The sequence below is a fragment of the Garra rufa genome, chromosome 9 (assembly GCF_049309525.1).
Source record: "Garra rufa chromosome 9, GarRuf1.0, whole genome shotgun sequence".
Taxonomy (NCBI): Eukaryota; Metazoa; Chordata; class Actinopteri; order Cypriniformes; family Cyprinidae; genus Garra; species Garra rufa.
In genome coordinates, this window is record NC_133369.1 from 36,087,128 (window position 1) to 36,110,644 (window position 23,517).

Consider the following 23,517-nt stretch of genomic DNA (forward strand, 5'->3'; position numbering starts at 1 on the left):
GGCTTTGTGCCTTCACTACTTAATTTTAAAGCATTCCGTGTAACCTCAATTAGTAAGGTCATAACACTGCATGTATATTAATTATAGAAGAAATTATTTTTAAGAACAGTTTTAGTGACAGCATGTCACACCAGAGGATACTTCAGAAACTGCATGAACTATAAAGGAGGCTCTTGGATTTGCTGGTTTCGGGGCATTAAGAATAAGACAATTAGAATGATATGAGAGATTATGTGTAGTCATTGTCCAACCCATAAAAACCCAAATTCCTTGAATTGACTGTAATGAAAGACATAATCCTCCTCAAAAAGGAATACAGTTCCTTTTCAGTCTTACAAGAAAGGCACAATTGATACAAGCACCGCAAATGATTTTGAACCCATCTTAATGATTTTAATCCAGTTCACATCGGCATCTCTCTCAAGTGGAGGAAAAAGTAGGTTAGATCTCATGAGTCGACTCCATGTTCTAGAAGCAGCATGGATCTTTTTCTGGCGTGCGAGTCTTGCGAGATGTTTATCTTCCGGTGGAAATAAAACCGTGATTTTACGAAGTTCTGCCCTAAAAATGACGAAACCGGCATGAAGCTTTTGAAACTGCATGGCATTTAAATAATTCCAGTGTTGTTATTTAATTTACAATGGAAATGTATCTGTATAATACATCAAGAAATGTTGCCGTGCACTAAAGCCCAGACACGAGACGGCAGCAGAAAATCTATACAGAATGATGCATTCCCTCCGATGTGAGGTGCATTATAAATAGGTTACAACAAAGAGTTTTATATACAGCACTGGATCTGTATATGATGCATCTGTTTTAACTTTGAAATACATTACAAATGCATGCATTATGTCATTAAAATGTAATATAAATAGAAAGTAGTACCAGGAGACATGGCTTTTAGATTCTATAAACACCGTATTACATAAACATGTTAAATTTCTTAACAGCGTCAGGATTAATTATTACAGAACAGTCGGACTTGTTAAGTTACTGCAGTGTCCTTAAAGCATCAAATGAACACAGCAATTGCTTCTGAAGTTTAACTAGAAATTCAAAGCTCTGAAATATTGACTAACAGTAACTGACAGCGTGGGCACAGTGACACAAATGCTTAGTTTGGTGCTTTTGAGGTCAGTTACCATAAAGTCAAAATCATAGTTTGAGAAAAGTTTTTTTTTGGATCATATTCTCCATTCGAGTTACAGAAGCCACAGGCTACTTGATAATTATTGCAGTCATCTCACTTTCCGCCTCTTCTTGAGATACAGCTAAAGGGTGAGCTAACTAACTGAAGGCCAGTGGGCATGGGGTTGGATGAGGATGGTTGATTTTTTGGGCTCTGTTCCATATACTATTTTGTGTCTACTGCCAATAGCCTGCATAGGAAGATTTGTTAAATGTTAGAGCAGAGCCATCATCTGACACCTGGAGTCATCAGGCACCGAAAGGTCAGCTCTGTCCTTCTGTTAAATGCCACAGAAATGTCATTAACATAAAAATGGATAGGAAGTAACGCCATTCAGAATTTTTGAGCAGCTCACATGCCACAGGACAGGAAACATAAAATCTTTTTAAATGTCTTTGGAGAAAAATATAACTCACTCTTCATTTATAGCTTTCTCATAAAAAAAGAGTTTTTAATTCTTAAAAGTAATAGATTTTTGATACATCGAATTAAAATAAAAATATACTGCTTCTACAAATCAATATGTCTTCAATTTCAGAATTATTTTTTTAATGATATATCTAGGTTATAATGTGAAAAATGTGATTTTAATTAAAAAGAATACATTTGAATTTACATAAATTTGAATTTAAATAAAATATAAAATTGCACCTCTTCTATAATGAATATCTCTTCAATTTCAGAATTACAATTTTATTACAATATTGTATCTGGGTTATAATTCAGTATCCTGAAATTGTACTGAAGAAAAGGTTGAAATAAAATTCTATTATGAATTTTATTTCAATTTCGGGATTAAAATGCATTATGATAATATTTATGTGGTATATTGTGAAAAATTTCAACATCCTGAAATTAACAAAGAAAACAAAGAAAGTAACAAAGGAAAATGTCTTACTTAAAAAGTTGAAATAAAAATTCTGTAAAATATTTTAGTGTTTCTTAAGAATAAAAATAGAAGTGGTCAAATGATACACCAAAAATCATATTCATAATATTCGTAAAAAAATAAATAAAAACAGACATACAAGTAAACAAATGAATAAAAGTAAATAAATTCACAAATAAAAAATGCACCTCTTATAATGAATATATGATCAATTTTGTGATTAGTTGAAAAAAGGTTGAAATAAAATCCTAAAGTTTTCTGGAAAAATATTTTAGTGTTTTTTGAGAATAAAAAGAGTAATGGTCAAATGATACTGTTAAATATTAAAATAAATGAATAATCAAACATAAAAATGAATAGATGAATGATTAAGTAAATAAATTAACAAATAAAATCACTTTTTCCATAATGAATGTGTTAATTTTTAACAAAGAAAAATGTCTTATTAAAAGTTTGAAATAAAAATTCTTAAGTTTTCTTGTAAAATATGTTAGTCAAATGTATGATATTTAAAAAAAAATACAATAATAAAATAAACAACCATAAAAATAAATGAATGAATAACTAAATAAATAAGTGCACAAATAAAAATTCACCTTTTCTATAATGAATATCTTAAATTAAGTGTAACAAAGAATAAATTCTCATTAAAAGGTTGAAATATTTTTTTTAAGTTTATGCATATATAATATGTAACATACAGAATATATAAATTACATACAAAAAATAATTTAAATTAATAACAGCTGTGTGGTTTCAAAGCATTTATGTAGTTATTAAGTCAAAAACGTTGGTAAATAGGTTTAGTAGGTCAAAAGCAGACGAGCATTTGCTTATTGTCATTGACCCAATAAGATACGTGCTTGTGAAACTTTGCTTCTTTTTCTGTTTTTCAGGTTACAGACTGACTGGTGTTAATCTGCTAGATGTTTAGGGTCTGGAATTGCATTCTTATAATCTCAAAGGGGCAGAGTGAAGAATTGAGGAGAGCAAGGTAGGAAAGCCCGGTCAGGGAACCCTAATGACTTTATTGATTTTGACGCAGACATGTATAAATGCCTGACATCACAGCATGCCATCAGAGTTCATCACCGAAACAGAAGGCAAAATTGCCCACAAATCTCATCTAAACGACTCTGACAAATGACTCTGTACATACAAGTAGGATGGAGCTCTAGAAGCTCACAGCATGCTGCAAGATGCAGTTACCCAAATTACTGAAGGCATAAATTACTGTCTTTAAACATGTAGTATGTTGCTCTGTAAACCAAATCTGCACGTTCTGGTTGCTGCGAGACGACACAGGCGAGCGCTGCAAATCTGGGATGCTTCTTTCTAAATGTGTCAAGTCTAAAACCTAAATGTATTCGCATCTTAACCCGCTCCTTTTTGAGAAACAAACGGGCGCTCTCATTTCTGCTCCATCCCCCAATACAATCCCCCTCCCAGCAGTAAAATCCCATTCCAGTGTGTGCAATTGCCTCAACCCAGTGATTTATGAAAAGGAAGAAAAATCTCTGTGCAGATGGGACTGAGAGGTTAGAAAGAGGTATAAATATTCCTGATCATGTATTCAGCTGCCCCCGAGGTCCCTCCGTAATAGACGGTATATCTTCTAGCGCCATTAACCCGTGAGATCAGACGTGGTTGCATGTTACGGGGAAAAGGAAAGCAAATTATGCAGAACCGCTCGCGATCACACCTGTGTCCTATTCTCTAGCGTAACCTGGGTGTTGTTATTGTCACCTTCACCGTTAGAATATTGACAGTGGGATTGTTTTCTGAGAGAAAAGTGCTAGTTGAAAGCACCGCTGGCCCTTTGTAGTGCGAATCGAGTCTTTGTTAGTGATTCTGTTTGATCATCTCTAATTGAAAAGAACTTCCGTAACATATCACAGTGTTTTTTCATTGTGTATGTACCATAAAAATCAGGAAAAAAACATTTTCAGTTTATAGTAAATTGTGTTTATGTTCGAAAATCTAGTGAGCTGGTTTGCTATCTCTAGCATCTGCCTTTATATGCGATGTAACAACATTTTTCACTCTTTAGAATGTTAATTATTTTACCAAAATAAGAGGGATCATACAAAACGCATGTTATTGTTTATTTAGTACTGACCTGAATAAGATATTTCACATAAAAGATGTTTACATATAGTCCATAAGAGAAAATAATAGTTACATTTATAAAAAATGACTCTATTCAAAAGTTTACACACACTTGATTCTAAATACTGTGTTGTTACTTGAATGATCTACAGCTGTGTTTTTTTTTTTTTTTTGTTTAGTGATAGTTGTTCATGAGTCCCTTCTTTGTCCTGAACAGTTAAACTGCCTGCTGTTCTTCAGAAAAATCTCTCAGGTCCCACATATAGTGTATTTGAACTCTTTCCAACAATGACTGATTTTGAGATCCATCTTTTTACACTGAGGACAACTGAGGGACTCATATGCAACTATTACAGAAGGTTCAAACACTCACTGATGCTCCAGAAGGAAACAATGCATTAATAGCCAAGGGGTGAAAACTTTTGAACAGGATGGAGATGTGTACATTTTTACCTAAATATCGTCATTTTTTAAATGTAATACTGCCCTTTAGAAGCTACAGAAGATACTTGTTTCCCAGAAGACAAAATAAGTTAAATTTACCATGAGTTTATGGTATAAATGAATGTTTTTTCCTTCTGGAACATCAGTGAGTGTTTGAACCTTCTGTAATAGTTGCATATGAGTCCCTCAGTTGGCCTCAGTGTAAAAAGATGCATCTCAAAACCATACAGTCTGTGATGGAAAGGTTTCAAATACACAAAAATGCTGGAAAACCAAAGAATCTGTAGGCACCTGAAGGATTTCTCTGAAGAACAGAGGACAGTTTAAATGTTCAGGACAAAAATGGACCCCAACACAGATGTGGATCAAACAGGTAACAACACAGTATTAAGAATCAATGTATGGTCCCTCTTACTTTTGTAAAATATATAACATTTTGCAGATGTAAACTTTATATAATATATATAATGCAGTGTACACAGTTGCTATCACTCCATATTATAAATACAGCTATCCCACGTCCAGATTTGTCTGGTTTGTCCGTTGTTTTACAACTGATGCTGATCTGTGTCAAAACTTGAGCTATTTTTAACTTGGCATGACATGACGTGCTGTTTACATAGACCATCAATTAAAAAATAGGGCAGATGGTAACACTAGAATGCATTGTGTATGCAGCACCACAACTAAAATGGGACACTCCTCACAGGCAGTTACCCCTTCTAAATTAGTTCAAAGTCACCATGATACCAAAACTGGCCATTTTTATTTCTTTATGGAATATTGAAGTGTCTATTATAAATCATCAATTTGTCCTCATAATTCATGTGTCCTCATGATCTTTAATCAAAAAACATAAACTTCAGCTTTATTGCACAACAACTGGTTTAAGGGCAGGACAATAATCCCTGACTCCTACCCAGGTAACAAATTTAGGTTATAAAAACTTTGTGGGACGTTGTTTTGAAACATTCTAATAACATTTTCATCTACTAAATAACATTATTTGAATGGTTATTTTTAACATTATAAGTACATAAAAATGTCCAGTTTTCTTGCTGTGATTAGAACAGAGGTTTTCAGCCCTGTTTCTGGGGACCGGGACCCACTATCCTGAAGAGTTTAGCTACAACCCTAATCAAACACACCTGAAGCGGCCAATCGAGCTCCTCAAGACTGCTTGCAAATTGCAGGCAGGTGTGCTGAAGCCGGTTGGAAATAAACTTTCCAGGAGAGTGGGTGCCCAGGAGCAGGGTTTTGGACCTTTGGATTAGAACATGATTTAAAGGTCCACTGAAGTGCTTTGAAACACGCAACAGTAAGACAAGGTGGGACATATCAAACAGTCTCGCCCCCTTTTTAAATAGCCGATAGCGTTTGATTTATGTCATAGCTTGGGCCAGAGTAAATTCGCATTTGACAGAGTATGACAGCCACAATCTCATCCATATCGCGTTATCTATATATAAAATAGCATTCTGTGTAGAATTCAAATGTGACCCTGCCTGGACCACAAAACCAGTCTTAAGTCGCTGGGGTATATTTGTAGCAAGAGCCAAAAATACATTGCATGGGTCAAAATTTTAGATTTTTCTTTTATGGCAAAAATCATTAAGAAATTAAGTAAAGTTCATGTTCCATGAAGATTTTTTGTAAAATTCATACTGTAAATATATCAAAATGTAATTTTTGATTTGTAATATGCATTGTTAAGAACCTAATTTGGACAACTTTAAAGGTGATTTTCTCAGTCTTTTTGATTTTTGTGCATCCTCAGATTTCTGATTTCAAATAGATGTATCTCAGTCAAATATTGTCCTATCCTAACAAACCATACATCAATAGAAAGCTTATTTATTGAGCTTTCATATGATGTATAAATCTCAGTTTTGTCAAATTTAACCTTATGACTGGTTTTGTGGTCCATGGTCACAAATGTGTCTGATACATTTTGTGGTCTGCGCCGGCTTGTGCATATGATCCGCTCTGTTCTATCATCTCTCTGGACCTGCTGTGCGTGCTGCAGCAGTTGTGTGACACAATGAGAAACTAGACTTAATTTGTCCCTACAGAATGCATATTTACACTGTATGAATCATTCCCTATTCCCTATATAGTGCACTACATGCCATTCACCATACAGAAAATACACGGGATGCATCGTATTCTAGAGAGCATTTGATTGGACAGAAGGTTTGATGAGAAGCTAAGTGCAGGGTGATGTCATCAAAATTATTCATCCATATTGGCGGAAGTTAGAGACTGTACATTTTCAATGCGTATATCTTCTAAATGCTAATTTTGTCATTGTTGTGGATCACACTAGATTACAGATACCCTTAAGGCTAACATATTCATACTAAAAGCCAAAAAAAAAAAAATTGATTTCATGGGGTCTTTTTAGGTTACAAAAATGTTTCTTACATCATTCTACTCAATTTTTCTCTCGAAATATGTTATTTGAACGTTAATTTTTAATACTCTATAGGAACATTAAAATGTCCAGTTTTCTTGCTGTGATTAGAATGTTATTCAAGAAACAAGAATTACAAGAAACATTTCCTAGAATGTTCAAGTACAAAGAGCATCATGAGAACATTTTAAGAATGTTGTTAATGTTTTCTCTCAAAGTTATGGGAGTGTTTATCAAATAATAATAAAGTTTAAGAATGTTCCATAAACATTAATTAAATAATGTTTTGTTCTAACTGTTTGTTCTAAAAAATAACGAAAGTTGAAAGAATGTTTCTTATTAGCTGGGAAATTATGATTTTTAGCTTGAAAGCTTGTTAGGTCTTGGAACTTAAAGGATAGTACATCCAAAAATGAAATTCTGTTATTAATTACTCACCCACTCACTCATGTCGTTCCAAACCCATAAGACTTTCGTTCATCTTCAGAACACAAAGATATTCTGATGAAATCCAAGAGCTTTCTGACTGCATAGAAAGCAATGCAAGTGACACATTCAATGCTCAGAAAGCAAGTAAGAACATTATTAAAATAGTCCATGTGACATGAGTGATTCAACCATAATGTTAAGAAGCTACGAGAATGCCTTTTGTGCGCAAAGGAAACTATAATAATGACTTTATTCAGTAATTTCTTCTCTTCCGTGTCCATTTTCGACATGTATTTGAATGAAGATGATGAATGAAGGTCTTACGAGTTTGGAACGACATGAGGCTGAGTAATTAATGACAAAATTTGTCATTTTTCGATGAACTATCCCTTTAAGATTTAGTTTAAGACTAAAATGATTAACTATGAATGCTTCTGAATTGATTTTGCATCTCCTCTTTGGTTTGGATATTAGAAGGTTTCAGTCTCATACATTTATTCTAAAGCAACAAGCTTATTGTCTCTCATATAACTGAGACCATCTCAGCATGTTTGCTGCAAAGTGGACACGGGTTTACCATAGCACATTATACACTGACCTGTAGACGGGCTGCAAGTGGAAGTCAAGCTTAATTAACTAATTAATTGAAACCTCCAGCTGCTGGTTGCAGCATCTGTTGTTGGAGTCTTCTGCTGAGAGTCTCCGGTGAGAATTAATTTACTCTTCCTGCTAACAAGCCATCGGTGGGTCAAATCTGCTCCCTTCAGAGGACCTCAAAAACAAGATACATGCATAATTACTCTTTGCAAAGGATGTTCAGAAATACAGTCATCTGTTAAAATGAAATGTGCATAAGGCTGGAAGTGTTCATAGCAATATCTAATTTATGTATGTATTTATGTATGCTGCCCTGGTAAACACTAAGATGGGGACAGTCCAGAGTCTAAAAAGCGCCCTCTCGTGGTTGAGCATGGAGCCTGTAGTGATTATAAATGATCAAGGAGGATTGGCTGCAGCACAACTATTAGGTTGAAAAAAATTCTTATTGACATTTATTGAATGTGAAACACTCCAGCTGGGAAGTTTAGAGATAGCAGTTGTTCTTGTATAAACATCTTCACACCACCCAGTAGTGTATTTCCACAGGAACATTTGTTGCAGAGTTTTAGACTCAACAGAATGTTTGATGGACACCACAAGGAGGCAGCAAATATATTACCAATCTAATGCTACTGTGCAGAGTTTGCCATCCATCAGTGCTTTCTGTGTTGGTTGTAGATAATTAGTGGTGCTTGCCAAAGCGAGCATCAATTATCACTTGTTTGGGTTTGAACAATCAATCCAACAATCACCTAGCATTACCACAGCAACATGCAAACAACCACTCTGACCAATTTGGCAACCGCATACAATACCAAGTTAAGATCAATTAGCGTGTGTGCACAAGAAAATCTAAAGGTAACGTAATCTCTGAGTATATTATCCTAATCAATTTCAAAGTAACTGAACAGATATAATCAGAAAACATATTAAGGTTTACGGCACACTTCCAGCTAATACGGAATGTTCTCTGAACTTTGGTTCACGTTCTGGTTATGAGTAAAGTTATGAACAAACGCCCTTCCAGTAACAATATTAGAATGTTAGTTTAAAGTTATCTGATCTTTAATAATGTTCTCAAAAATAATTGTTTGTACATCATTCATGGAATGTTCCAAATGTTGAAAACATTTTTAAATGTTGATATTTATTTTAGAATGTTCAGAGAACTTACAAAAGTAACATTCCATAATATTGGCAAAATGTTAAATGTTCCCTTAAAAGGAACCCCAGGTTTTAAGACTTGTATGGTTTAAAATAACGTAAATGATATCTCTTATTGAAATATGTTGTAGAAAACCCATGAAAGGTTTGTTATTTAAAAATCCACATTGTTTTTTTATATTTAGGACTATGGGGGCTGCTATTATTTCAATGACGTCAAATGGTTGCTATACTGCCGCTACCTGTTGCTGTTTTTACCGCAACACAATTCGGACAATAAAATAATCATATGATGACCACACCCATAAAAGAGCTTACAGATAGCAGTGGATATAAGCATAAGCTTAAAGCATGTTGTACCATTGTTTTTTATTTCCTCACAAGGAGTGTAAACGCCCCCAGATATTGAGTGAAATCTGCACTGGGAAACTCCTTCAGTGGCTGCAGCGTCATGACAAGCATCAGCATGTTTACATCCCGCCAGGATGGCATTTAGCGTTTTTTGTCTCTGTCATTTGCAAGCTCTATCAGTAGCTGTGGTCTACTAAAAGCCTCAAAGGCATCAGGGCTGAAGTGGAGAGAACAAAGACGCAAGTCTTTAGAAAGTTTTATTTGTTCACAAGCATCTTCAGATTTTTTTTCTCCTCTTCTTATCGCTAGGAAAACAGTGAAGACTTGCATCACTTCTCTTGTTGCTCTTTGACGAAAAATTACAACCAAAACTGTACAATGTGGTGTTGTATCAATATTTGTGACCCTGGACCACAAAACCAGTCATAAGGGTACATTTTTAGATTTTTCAAAGATTTATACATCTGCTGAATAAACAAGCTAAACAAGTGATGTATGGTTTGTTGGACAATATTTGGCCGAGATACAACTATTTGAAAATCTGGAATCCGAGGGTGCAAAAAAATCAAAATGCTGAGAAAAAGTTGTCCAAATGAAGTTCTTATCAATGCATATTACTAATCAAAAAGTTTTGATATATTTACAGTATAGAAAAGTGACTAAATATCTTCATGGAACATGATCTTTACTTAATATCCTAATGACTTTTGGCAAAAAAAAAAAAAAAAAAAAAAAGATAATTTTGACCCATACAATATTTTTTGGCCATTGTTACAAATATGTATGTACTTAAGACTGGTTTTGTGGTCCAGGGTCACATTTCATTAAATTTTTAGTTATGTTGTAGTAAAATAACAACAGGCCTTATAAGCCTTATAATCTGCAAATCATTTGACTGTATGATTGAGAGAGTATTAGAGCAAAAGACAAAATTCATTTATCCAGCAAAGGAGCCTTAGTTTTGCTCCAAAATCCGTAACTCGTGTTGTAAGATTAATTACAAAGGAATTTTCCCCTCCTTTTCTCCCCAGCGACGGAGTAGAACAATGAACAGAGAGGGCTGGATGGACAGATTGGAGAGGAGTGTAAATGACAGTGGGAGGTAAACCCAAGAGATGGGTCACCACACGTGCAAAAGAAACCTGCTGGATCTCCCATTGTCTATACAGAACCCAAAGTCAATAGACAAACAGTTGCTTTCTGAACCAAAAAACAAAAAACAATTATTCAGTTTGACCTATTGTTGTCATAAAACTGGTTTATGAACTAGCCCTCATCTTCATTTAGTCAGTACTTTATCAGTTAAATCAACAGAGGCAGTGCCTGAGGGTCATTGTATTTTTCGGGAGCCATGTGCATTCATATGGAGAGGGTCTTTGTGCTAAATCCTTAAAAGATGGTAGCTTTTTGGATCGCTTCTTGGATTTCAAAGGTGAGAGGGGTCACTTGATCTGCTGGTGCTTATTAGGAGGGGCTTCATGACATACAATAGCTTAGAAGCTCTTCTATAGCAATGTCTGTATAGTGTTTGTGTGTGCGCACGTATGCTCTGGGTGGGAATTGTATTTTGGCAAACCTAATCCTCTAACTGGTAATTTGTCTTGAAACTTAGATTTTCAGCTGTGTTCCAAATGATAAGCTTTAGACAAATCGGTGTGTTTTTAAGTTGCCAGAGAATTCTAGAACATTAGTTGATGTTACTCATTAGTCAGTTTGATTGGAGAGGTCATTATGAGCATTGCTCTGATGCTTTTTTCAGTCTGTGAACATTCCTATTAATGTTTCTTGAATGCCTGAGCCAACTGAGACAATATTTTGGATCCAAATATTTTAATAAATGTTAATAGGATCAAATTCTTGATAGCCGAAATCATGAATCAGTACTTAGAGTCTGGTTTAGTTTCTATTTCATCTTGATACTCTAGATTAAAAACTAATGTGAATTAGACTTAAAATGTAATATTTTATAGAATGATATTTTTGTCAAAGTTCAGAACCAATGATTTACAGTTAGTATTTTATTTTATTTCTGTTGGTGTTTTCGGTTTCTTTTTTCCCGTTGCTTCAGTATAACAGGCCGGCAACGGTGCTCAAAACAGAGATGATTGTTCACCGCTATTCAAATCCAATTTGCTTTATGCCCTTCCATCATGTTTCACTTATCACCTCATGTTGACAACTCTTAAGTAGTGAGCGATATAAGCCTGTGATGCGGGCAGACAGGTCTCATCAAATTGTTTCCTGTACAAGCTGATAATGTGTGTGGGCAGATGTTTGTAATGTGGCTGTGTTATTGAAGGTCACCGGAAATCTGTAGAACATCTGGAAAAATACAATTATCTCAACTGACAAAACAGGTGGAGATATTATCTTTTCATTCCCCAGAAACATCTCCAATACAAGACTTTTCCCCACTTGTTTTCTTTCCCAAGTTTCTTAAAGCATCCAGAGAGGAACTATGTTAATTTACCATTGCTTTCACTTTGAGGATTAATATCAGTGTAAAATCGCTGCCTGTGTGGGAAATCCTGCGCTGTATAAGCAAGTCGATTAATCATTAAGCTGAATCATTCAAAAGAGCTGATTTGTTCAGAAGCGAAGCATGCGATTGTAGATCATTGAATGATCAGTTCAAAAGAGGTAATACATTCAGGAATGAGACGATTGAATGAGTCATTGAAACACTTGCTCAATTCATTTGTTCAAAACCTGAATCATTCAGGAAACTCCACTACTGAGTGTTCTGTTCTGGTTTTGTTTGGAATTATTTTTCATTGGTGCAGTAAAAACAGGCAGAGTATTGCTATATTGTGTTTAAAAAGTAAGTGACACATTAACCTTTTGTTTATTGATATTCATCTTTTGTAAACATGCGGTAGATGGACGTTTAACAGTTGCGCTCCAGTTTTGGCTCTTTTAGATTGTCGTTCAACTAGGGCTGTCACGCCTTTGGCCTTTGCCCTTGCCCTTGTTGAATAACCGGCAAAAAAAAAAAAAAAAAAAAAAAAAAAACGGAAGTGGTGCATTCCACAGATGAGAATCCATGAAACACAGTATTAAGGCCTTTCCACATTGAGTGTGAAAAAGCTAAATGAATATCGCATGCGATGACACACTGAAATAAAACAACAGATACCTATGAATGACCGCGAACATTCGAGCACAGAAAAAGCGAATGTTTTAACAACCAGTCCAATGAAAACATGACCGTCCAATAAGATTTGTGCATTACATCACGTGCCTGCAGTGGCTGCTGTTGCACAAAAGGACGAGAGTGGTGGCGCTGTTTTAAAAACCAGTGTAAACAAACACAGAAGAAGAGTATTTCAAGAGAAAGAAGAGGATGTGCTCTTGTTATCATTGCATCTGAGAACAGATGGTTATTCTCACATGTTCCTAATATAATTTCTTCACTAAATTTTGTGATATGAAGGAAAATACTGTCCGTTTTCTTCCACGTGCGCAAGTGTTATGTGAGTCAGAGCACGTTCCCTCTCTAGATCTTCCGTATTTAAAAAAAATTGATTGAAACATTTTTCTACTGTTCTACACATAAAATATAAAAGCCTGGAAAATCCTTATTCAATCCTGCATGTATATTAAATCAATTTAAAAATCATATTAAAGCATAATGCAATTATGCAATTTTATGTGAATTCACAAATGCTGCAATATATGCAATGCAAGTTTAATATGTGTGTTTAATTCTTTACACATGTGTAGATAATGTGCATCTCAGAGCAGCTCCGCTCACAGTAAATGCTGCTCCACACAAACTAAGAATTTTCATGTTTGGAGCATTTCAAACTCCATCTCTACATATTGCTGTACATTTAGGTTTATTATAATGTTCATCTCGGTACGCAGTGTGCACCATTTCATTAGATTTGTAAGATAAAACATTTATAAACCAATGCAAACACATGAGGATACATCAATATCTTTTTAAACATACTAACTGTTCATTGTGTTTTTAAAATAAAAGCTCAAACACTCATTTTGATGTCCACATATTTAAGAAATTACAGTGGCTGAAGCATTTCTGTCATAAAGAAATGGCTAAATATTAAAGATTAAGTGGACTTTTAAATTATGTTGTTTAGTCAATATTAAACAAGAATTAGGTCACCATCAGGCTGTTGGTGCCCTCTGCAGTTATTTATGATAATGCATAATGTACATTAATTCTATTGTTTATAATACATTTTAACAATTTGGTTCAACAAAACTATATGACTACTTGCTTTTGATACTTTATTTTAAATAATTATTAAATGATTAAAGTAATGTTAAAGGCTGTTGTGTAAAGGCTTAGGTCTATTTTTATTACCACAAAAAAAAAAAAAAAAAAAAAAACATTATAATTATCCGCATTCGGTGTAATATGCTTTAGAATATGCTGATATGTCAACAACACAGTATATGACATGACTTTCCTATTAAATAAACAGAAACATCAGCTTCAGTTTATTGAGAGATAACAATGCTCATTCAGTCTAATTTTAGCCTAGTTAAAAAAGTGGGACTAAAGATAAGATTAAAAAAAAAAAAAAAAAAACATAAACACTTCCTTAGCAGTTGTTAAAATTTTAAAATTATATTCAATTCTATTAACAACTCTCATGGATCTCCAAGGCATTCATACGAAGGATAAAGAAATTTCTGTCTGAGATTGTGAAGCACTGAACTCGACAGGAAATAATGCCTACATTGAAGAAATCGAACAAAGGGGCGCCATGTGAAGACAGTGAGAGTGTGAATTAACACTTCTATTATTGTGGCATAAAAATACTGTTCCCCCTCAGGATAAAAATGCAAATTTTGTTCAAACCTCAAACTATGCCACATATTCATATAGAGCAACAGTATAGCTGTCGGTTTTGTTCATATTAAAGGCACTATTCATGTTAAAGGTCATTGAGCACTTAATGTGCTGAAAAATGCATTTTAAAGTGCGTATTTGTCATTATAAAGAGAACATCCGTCTCTAACAGCTGTGAAAAAAATAGAATCAGTTGCATCTAGTCTATATGAAATGGTGTTTCTAAATATTTTCTTTTGTGTTCCACAGAAGAAAGTCAGTCAGTTTTGGAGCAGCATGAGGGTGAGTAAATGACAAAATTTTTCATTTTTAAAGAACTGTCCTTTTGAAGTTAAAATGTGTAAACATTATTAACAATCTTTCTTCTATTGTTCAACAATCAGCCCCAAATATGTATGTTGGTCTCAAACACACTTCAGCTTTAATATTTTAATGTCCTCACATTGTAAATGATGACATTTATTAAAAGATTTATTCAGGTTAAAGGATAACTGTTGCCAAAATGCAACCTGGGCTGTTTTTTTTTTTACTGTAAATGAGACAAACTTATATCTAAAAGCATAATTACGACAAACGAGCCGTTTTTGAGATTGACCGTGATTTCGTTTTGTGGTCAATGGCCGGTGAATGGGAGTACTAAGGGAGATCAACACTGCCTGGCAAGACGGCTGCGAGCGGAAACCCAAACAGTGTAAGTAAGTTGTTCAAAACCTTTCTTTTTAGTAAACTCTGTGTACACAAACAATGTTCTCAATGCTGGAGTTCATGTGTAGAGACCCAGGCGATACTTCGAGCAAATTTTCATGGTGTGTCGAGCCTTCTTAGTGTTGTAAAAATATCGATTTTGATGTGCTCAAAGTTATGCCCCCTAGTATTCCCATTCACGGTCAATCTCAAAAACGGCTCGTTTTTCGTAATTATGCTTTTAGATATATGTTTGTCTCGTTTACAGTAAAAAAACAACAACCCAGATTGCATTTTGGCAATAGTTATCCTTTAATGGCTAAAGATAAGCTGTTTACCATTCTCCAGAAGATTATACGGTTATTAAAATGAAAATAGTCTGATGGATCAAATAAGTATGCTTTGTTAAAAATCTGTCAACATGAAGAGTTTTCTTACTACCAAGTAATTCGCATAGATTTCTAGTCATTATCACAATCATGGCGCTTAAGCCGTGTTTTTTGGCAGCCTTTCACTGACGTAATCAGCCGAACACGTTCAAAGTCAATATTTTCAAAGAGGCGGTTGTCTGTTCCAAAGAACATAAAATGGCGGGATTTTGTGCGTTTCTGTCCATGTTGTTCGGGAACTGAAAATCCAGCATGGAAATCGACCTTTACATCTGACACAACACAGATACTGTCTTTCCATGCGTCAGGAGCGAAATGATGTCCGTCCTGATGGCTCAAGGAGAAGGTCAAAGGGTCTTCTGGCAGCGGATTCTTGGTCTTCCCAGTCTGAATTCCTTCATTCTGACTGTATGGCAGAGTCTTGAGAATCCGCAGAGCTGAGAAGGCTTTCTTCTCATCTTATGAGCAACACTTGGCTCATGCTCGCGTTCAGAGGAAATGACTTTTCCTAGCCACTCTTCATCTCAAGTGCAGAATGGGGGGGAGTGCATAAGTTTAACTTTCGAGTGCATAAGTTCATTATTGTTCACACTGCTGTGTGTTTGAGTTACATAAATGGTATTGTTGAGCTCAGTATGCTGCTGCAGTACATCTGTGTGATTTTCCAATTATGGATCCCTTTTCTGTGTTCTCGCAGTGACTGCATTTGCATGTACTGTATAATAGAAAGCCGACAGCCATAAGGAATGCATTTACATGAGACTTTGAAGTCATATATATACACATATATATACTGTTGAAGTCAAAAGTTTACCGTTAATCAGCAAAATGTTCATACAAAATGCATGTTATTTTTTTATTCAGTACTAACCTGAATAAGAAATTTCACATAAAAGATGTGTACATATAGTCCATAAGAGAAAATAATAGTTTAATTTATATAAATGACCTCTTTCTTCCTCTCTCTTTTTCATACACTTGATTCTTAATACTGTGTTGTTACGCTGTTCTTCAGAAAAAAATCCTTCAGGTCCCACAAATTCTTTTTTTTTTTTTTTTTTTTGCATTTTTGTGTATTTGAACCCTTTCCAACAATGACTATATGATTTTGAGATCCATCTTTTCACACTGAGGACAACTGAGGGACTCATATGCAACTATTACAGAAGGTTCAAATATTCAATGATGCTTTAGAAAGGAACACAATGCATTAAGAGCCAGGCGGCGAAAACTTTTTTTGATTTTAAAAATCTAATTTTTTTATTTTTAAATGTAACTGGTTTTATCTTCTGGGAAACATGTAAGAATCTTCTGTAGCTTCTGAAAAAAATAAAAAAGATATGTAGGCAAAATAAGAAAAATTTACACGTCTTCATTCTGTTCAGAAGTTTTAAACCCCCGGCTCTTAATGCGTAGTTTTTCCTTCTGGAGCATCAGTGAATATTTGATCCTTCTGTAATAGTTGCATATGAGTCCCTCAGTTGTCCTCAGTGTGAAAACATGGATCTCAAAATCATACAGTCATTGTTGGAAAGGGTTCAAATGCACAAAAATGCTGAAAGCACAAAGAATTTGTGGGACCTGAAGGATTTCTCTGAGTAACTGTACAGGAAAAACCAAGGGACTCATGAACAACTATCATAAAAAAACAGCTGTGGATAATTCAGGTAACAACACAGTATTAAGAATAAAGTGTATGTAAACTTTTGAACAGGGTAATTTATATAAGTTCAACCATTATTTTCTCTTGATATGAAAACATCTTTTATGTGAAATATCTTTGCGGGTCAGTACTAAATAAAAAATAACATGCATTTTGTATGAACCCTCTTATTTTTTGAACATTTTGCAAATTCTGCAAGATGTATGTAAACTTTTGACCTTAACTGTATATATATAAAATTTTGAGAATATAAATGTAGAATACATTTCCATAAATTTGAAAGATTTTATTAATTTCCATGATTTCTGGTGTGGAAAGCATACCCTCTTATACCCAGGTTTAATATTTGTAGCCTGTATTTGTTAAGACTTGAATTTAAGGCCTGGTTTAAGCGGTTCTCGTGTACCTTGCACTCTGTACTTTTCACGCCTGCGTTTTTACATTATTTTCTCTTCTTCCCCCTTTTTCTCTTTGCCGTGTGCTACTGTACTGCCTTTGAAGTCGTTTGAAGATATTAATCCTCCTTTCATGCTTGATTTAAAATCCTTACTGATTATTTTCACAAAAGATTTCAAACAACCAAGGAATTTATTTTTCATCCATTCTGGGTGTATTTTTGAGGGGGGAAATTAATAGGAAATGATCTTGTAATTCTTTTCATCTGACTGCGAGTCAGAGGTGCTTGGTAAACGCGAACAGATTGCGTCCATGCAAAAGGTCTGTTTGCACTTACTCCTCAAAACTGTGAAAGTTGAGCCGCTTCCTTCATATCACATAATATGTGCACAAAAAACAAGAGATGTGGCTATGGAGATCCGTATACATGACGCAAGGCGATTTGTCTTTGTTAGAGATATGTTCAGTATGTTCCTATCCAATTACTTATTTCACACTCCTCTAAAGACATCTGATGATATTTCAGATCAAATGGCAATAAGTGGAATTAATAGACGGGTCTGACACAAAACCTGAAAAATTTGTTAAACACAATAGAGCCTTGATCATTGATATCAACCAATTTAAATGCCATCCCACCCATCTGCTCCTCAGGTTTGTTTACCTGTGTTTTTTTATAGTTCCATTTAATTATGAAGAACTGAATAGTTTGTTCCTAGCCTGAACAGGATATTAGAAAAGATGAATTCTTGCCTTGACTCCAAACCTCAGGTTTGCCAGGTTTGAAAAATAAGCGCCTTAAAGGGATAGTTTACCCAAAACTGAAAATCCTGTCATCGTTTGCTTACCTTCTGTTGTTTCATGTCATTTCATTTCTTTGTGGAACACAAAAGATGATATTTTAAAGATTTTTTCAGCTGTTATTGTCAATGGGATCTGATAGAAAGTCGTACAGGTTTGAAACAACATGAGAGTGTAAAAATGATGACTAACTATTCCTTTAAACCAGCCTAAACTTGTTTGCTGGCCTTAACTGATCTGACTGGTCTTTTAGTAGGATTTTCCTTCAGCTAAGACTAGCAAACCAGCTGTTAAAGAGAAAATGAAAATGAAAATTTGATGTTTATCTGCTTACCCCCAGGGCATCCAAGATGTAGGTGACTTTGCTTCTTCAGTAGAACACAAACAAAGGTTTTTAACTCAAACCGCTGCAGTCTGTCAGTCATATAATGGCAGTCAATGGGCACCAAATCTTTGAGAAGAAAAAATACATACACAGGTAAAACCAAGTAACTAGTAAAGTAACGCATTACTTTTTAATTGACAAGAAAATATGAGTTACTTTTTCAAATAAGTAACGTTAGTTACTTATTGATTAAAAGCTCTCCTGTCCCCATGTTGAGAGAAATTGTGAGTAAGATGTTACTTTGGCTCTATAGAATAAATGTGAACATGCATTAATTAATCTCACTAAAAAACAGATACAGTATTCCTCAAAATGAATAAAAGCTGTGAAATTCAACTCAAACCTGCTATAATTAAATATGTTAAATAATACAAATATCCTTTATGTATTTAATCCCACTTTATTAACCGATGTCTTTGCTGCCAATTTATCCATACTAATAAGCAAAAATTACTCAAGATAATCTAACAATTGTTTTCCTTTTTTATTGCTGAAGAGTTGACATTTTTTCTTCTGCGGTCTACTGTACAGACGTGAATTTACTTTTCTCTAAGCCTGAGGCTTTTGGTGTAAAAAGGCTTTTACAATTGCCAAAAATAGAACTTTTTATATTAAAAACAAACAAGCAAGCCCTGCCCAGATTTAAAAAGTAATGCAAAAGTAATGTAACACAATACTTTTCATAAAAAGTAACTAAGTAACGTAATTAGTAACTCAATATTGTAATGCATTACTTAAGTAACTTTTCCCAACACTGGTTAAGACACAAAACGATCAGTCTGTGCAAGAAGCTGAACAGTATTAATATCATTATTTACCTCTGATCCACCGCAGCGTTCAACTGTATTGAGCGTGTTCACAACAGCCGGTGCGTCATGCGTCAACATGCTCTGGCATAGTAGTTGGTGAAAAGTCAACTCTCCCGGATGATTTCGCACAAGGAAACGTAATCTTTTAGTTTTTAAACAGTGCATCTACTATGGCAGATGATGTTGACGTGTAACACGCCAGCTGTTGTGAACGCGTTCAGGACAGTTGAACGTTTCGGTGGATCAGAGGTAAATAATGATATAAATACTGTTCAGTTTCTTGCACAGACTGATCGTTTTGTGTCTTAACACCTCAATGTATCGTCACGAGCCGCAGGGTTTAATTTGGTTTTGTCTGTGTATGCTTTTTTAACTCTAAAATATTTGGTGTCCATTGACTGCCATTATATGACTAACAGACTGCAACGGTTTGAGTTAAAAACCTTAGTTTGTGTTCTACTGAAGAAACAAAGTCACCTACATCTTGGATGCCCTGGGGGTAAGCAGATAAACAGCAAATTTAATTTTTTGGGTGAACTATCCCTTTAATACAGCTGGTTTATTTTATGATGCTTGCTTTACAGTAAATGTCAGTCAGATAGACTTCATCTGGATAGTTCTTGGCCAGAATAAACTTCATAGATGTGACCAGAAAGCTCAGGAGTAATATGATTAAATGTTAAAACCTAGACACAATTTCCCACTTCAGTTTTGTCGTATTAGTCAGCACATGCTCAAGACCATCTTCCAGGCTCTTACTTTTCTTTCCCTGCTGTTTTCTACAGAAACAAGAGTCCTGAGTCCATGCCAACACCAACAAGAAACAATACTGTTTTGAATGCCACGGCCTGCAAACCTCAAAATTACACTTAGGCCGCGATCACACCGAACGCATTTTTGCAGTGAGAGGCGCCTTTTTTTAATGGTTTTCTGTTGGCAGTGAGCGTTCTGCGCGCTGCTTATGCGCCCCGGGCGCCTCGCGTTTTCGCCGCCTGCTGCGCCTGCTGCACCTTGTGTTTTTGCAGAAGCGCTCTGAGCGCCTGAAGTTGAAAAAAAAGCAACTCTGAGCGGAAAAACGCCCGACGACATTCGCGTTTTTTCCATTGTCCAATCGAATGAATGTTGTGCAATATCTGTTGTGGTGACGAAAGTTTACCGTTGCTTAAAAAGTCCGGAGACTGCAAGAAATGGAGGAGAAACTTTTGGTGTCTGTCGTGGGTAACCCGGAGCTGTATTTTTTAGGGTTTCTGCTAATATGACCTTATTATGACTGCTAATATGATTTTAGAGCGCTGGCGCTATAATCCTTTGATTTTACTGACAGGACAGCTGTTTTGGTCATTGCCTAGCAACATAAAACAACTGCAGCACACTGCCTTTTTTTAAAAGTCACCAAAAAAAGGCAGTGCTTTGCGCCTCGCGTTTTTAAAACTAAAAGATGCGTTTGGTGTGATCGTGGCCTTACACAGTTGCATATGGCCTGGAGCCTTTTACTTGATTGCGTGTTTGCAAACATGACAATTTCCTATCACGTATACCCTTAAATCTTTTTTTATGCTGCAAGCAACATCTTCAAACTTAAAGGGAATTTTATAGACTGTGATGTGCTTTGATTTTGACATCATTATGCATCACCTCATGTGACCTTGTACATCTGTGTGGTTTGCGGGAACCCATTACTCCATCTGTACCAATGAAAAGCGAGACCTTTGTATAACACCCTTGGAAAAGAAAAAATGGAGTAAAAGTGTCATGTATTTGTTTGACAAACATAAACGGCAAGCGATTTGAAAAAGAACGAACATGAACATTTAGAAGTTACTTATTAGTGTGGTACTTGCCAAGACAAGCATCATCATTATTCCTGATGAATAATAGTGAAACATGTTGATAACTGACAAGTTGTTTAACAGGCAAATTGTTTTCTGTACCTCTATTGCTCTTGCCTTGAAATGCAGCGTTTTAGAGAGTGTTGCAATTCAGTCATCAGATGGAAAAACACATGTTTGTGAGTCTTTGATTGGCCCCAAAATGTAAACAACTGCATGTTGCTGGGCAGCTTCATTGCTGTGCAAATGAGGCTTGACGAATCTGGATATTGCAAAATGGCATTGAACTAACAAGGACTGACTTGCACAGGAATGCTTCAGCTAATGTGCGTTTATTATAGAAATCCCATTATAATTATGTTTCGTTTTTCGAATTACCTCAGGATGTAGCAAAGACTTCGGAAATCCTGTGCAAGTACCTCTCTGAGTGTGTGCAGTTTTAATTTAAGGAATATTGCAGGAGTTGCATTTGTGCAACAGTTCTGTAAACAAGAAACTAAAATCAACCATATGCTATTTTGTAACGTACTGTAAATGGAATTACGTACTAAACTATATTTATTCAGAGTGAAGCAACATTGTTTGAAAAAGGAATAGAGTAGAATACCAATGGCTATAAATGGATTAGGATAGGGATTGTAGTTATAAATAGGATTTTCTCTGTTTTATACTGCTAGTATTGATGTTGAGGTGATGTCTGGTCTGTCACTGGATTTGTAACTGCTGGCGTCATGTGTGAAATTCCAGTGATTGCTATTGTGTCTTTATGTTGTTCTGGTCTTCAGCTTGCTATTTTAAGAGGTTGACATATGCGCTCTTTGCAATCCTTCGTCAACAAACACAAATCAAAGGGTTACGACTAGTTGAGTCACTCTTAAGTCAGACTTATGCAGACTCTAATGTGCATTTCAAACAGGGTTTTGTCGAGAAGTTTTAAGCTTTAGTCACTAATGTAACAAGGTAATAATACTTTGTTAAAGTACTTAAGTATTTTTTTGGAAGTATCTGTACTTCAGTTTTTATTTTTCAGCCTACTTTTACTTTTACTCCACTACATTTTCTAATTAAAATGTATACTTTTACTCTTATACGTTTCCCCGAAGCATATTCGTTACTTACTACAAAATAGTCAGAAGTCAGGATCTCAGTTAGAATTGCAAGATGTAAACTCAAAACTGTGAGAAAAAGTTTTTTTTTTTCTTAATTTTGCAAAACAAAATTATCTCACAAAAGCATTGCGTTCTATCTAGAAAGTGTTTGCTTACAAAAATATTACCTTTTCTCTCAAAAAAAATATTTTGCATTGAAATTTAGTTTTCTTTCTTTCACTTCTTATTTCCATCACAAAAGTTTTTGTGAGCAAACACAAAGTTTATAAACTCATAATTCTGACTTTTTATCTCAGAAAAAAGTCAGAATTGCGAGATAAAAAAACAAATTTTTCTCAGAACTGCAAGTTTGTATCTCGCAATTCTGACCTCTTTTCAGGAAATTCTGGATTTTTTCCCTCCAGAATTGCGTAATACAAACCCAATTCTGACTTTTTTCTCAGAATTGGGTGATATAAACTTGCAATTGCGAGAAATAATATCAGAATTGCGAGATATAAACTCAGAAATTGATGATATAAACTTGCAATTGTGAGAAATAATTTTCCTCACAAATGTGAGTTTGTATTTTGCAATTCTGTTTTCTCACAATTGTGAGTTTGTATCTCACAAATCTGACTTTTTTCCTCACAAATGCAAGTTTGTATTACCCAATTCTGAGAAAAAAAGTCAGAATTGGGTTTAGATTTAAACGAAGATATAAACTCATAATTCTAACTTTTTTTTCCTAGAATTACCCGTTTAAATCTCATAATTCTGACTTTTCTTAGTATTACTTGTTTAAACCTAATAATTCTGACTTTTTAATGAGAATTACCAGTTTAGGTCTCATAATTCTGATTTTTTTCTCAGAATTACCAGTTTAAATCTCATAATTCTGACCTTTTTCCTCAGAATTACTAGTTTAAATCGTATAATTGTAACGTTTTTATTATAGAATTATTAGAATTTTGAGAATTAGTTTAAACCACATAATTCTGACTTTTTTTAATCATTATTACAAGTTTAAATCTCATAATTATGATTTTTTTATTTTAGA

The 23,517-nt window shown here is 34.8% G+C and overlaps 1 protein-coding gene across 1 annotated transcript in view; it reads left to right on the forward strand.

The window, feature by feature from the left end:
- The first annotated feature begins 4,976 nt into the window (after positions 1-4,976).
- The window catches only part of LOC141343247 (grainyhead-like protein 2 homolog), a 40,988-nt gene continuing 22,447 nt past the window's right edge, over positions 4,977-23,517 (forward strand). Inside the window, exon 1 of the mRNA XM_073847843.1 lies at positions 4,977-5,007. Within this exon, the coding sequence (XP_073703944.1) occupies positions 4,977-5,007 (31 nt within the window). The remainder of the gene's footprint in view (positions 5,008-23,517) is intronic.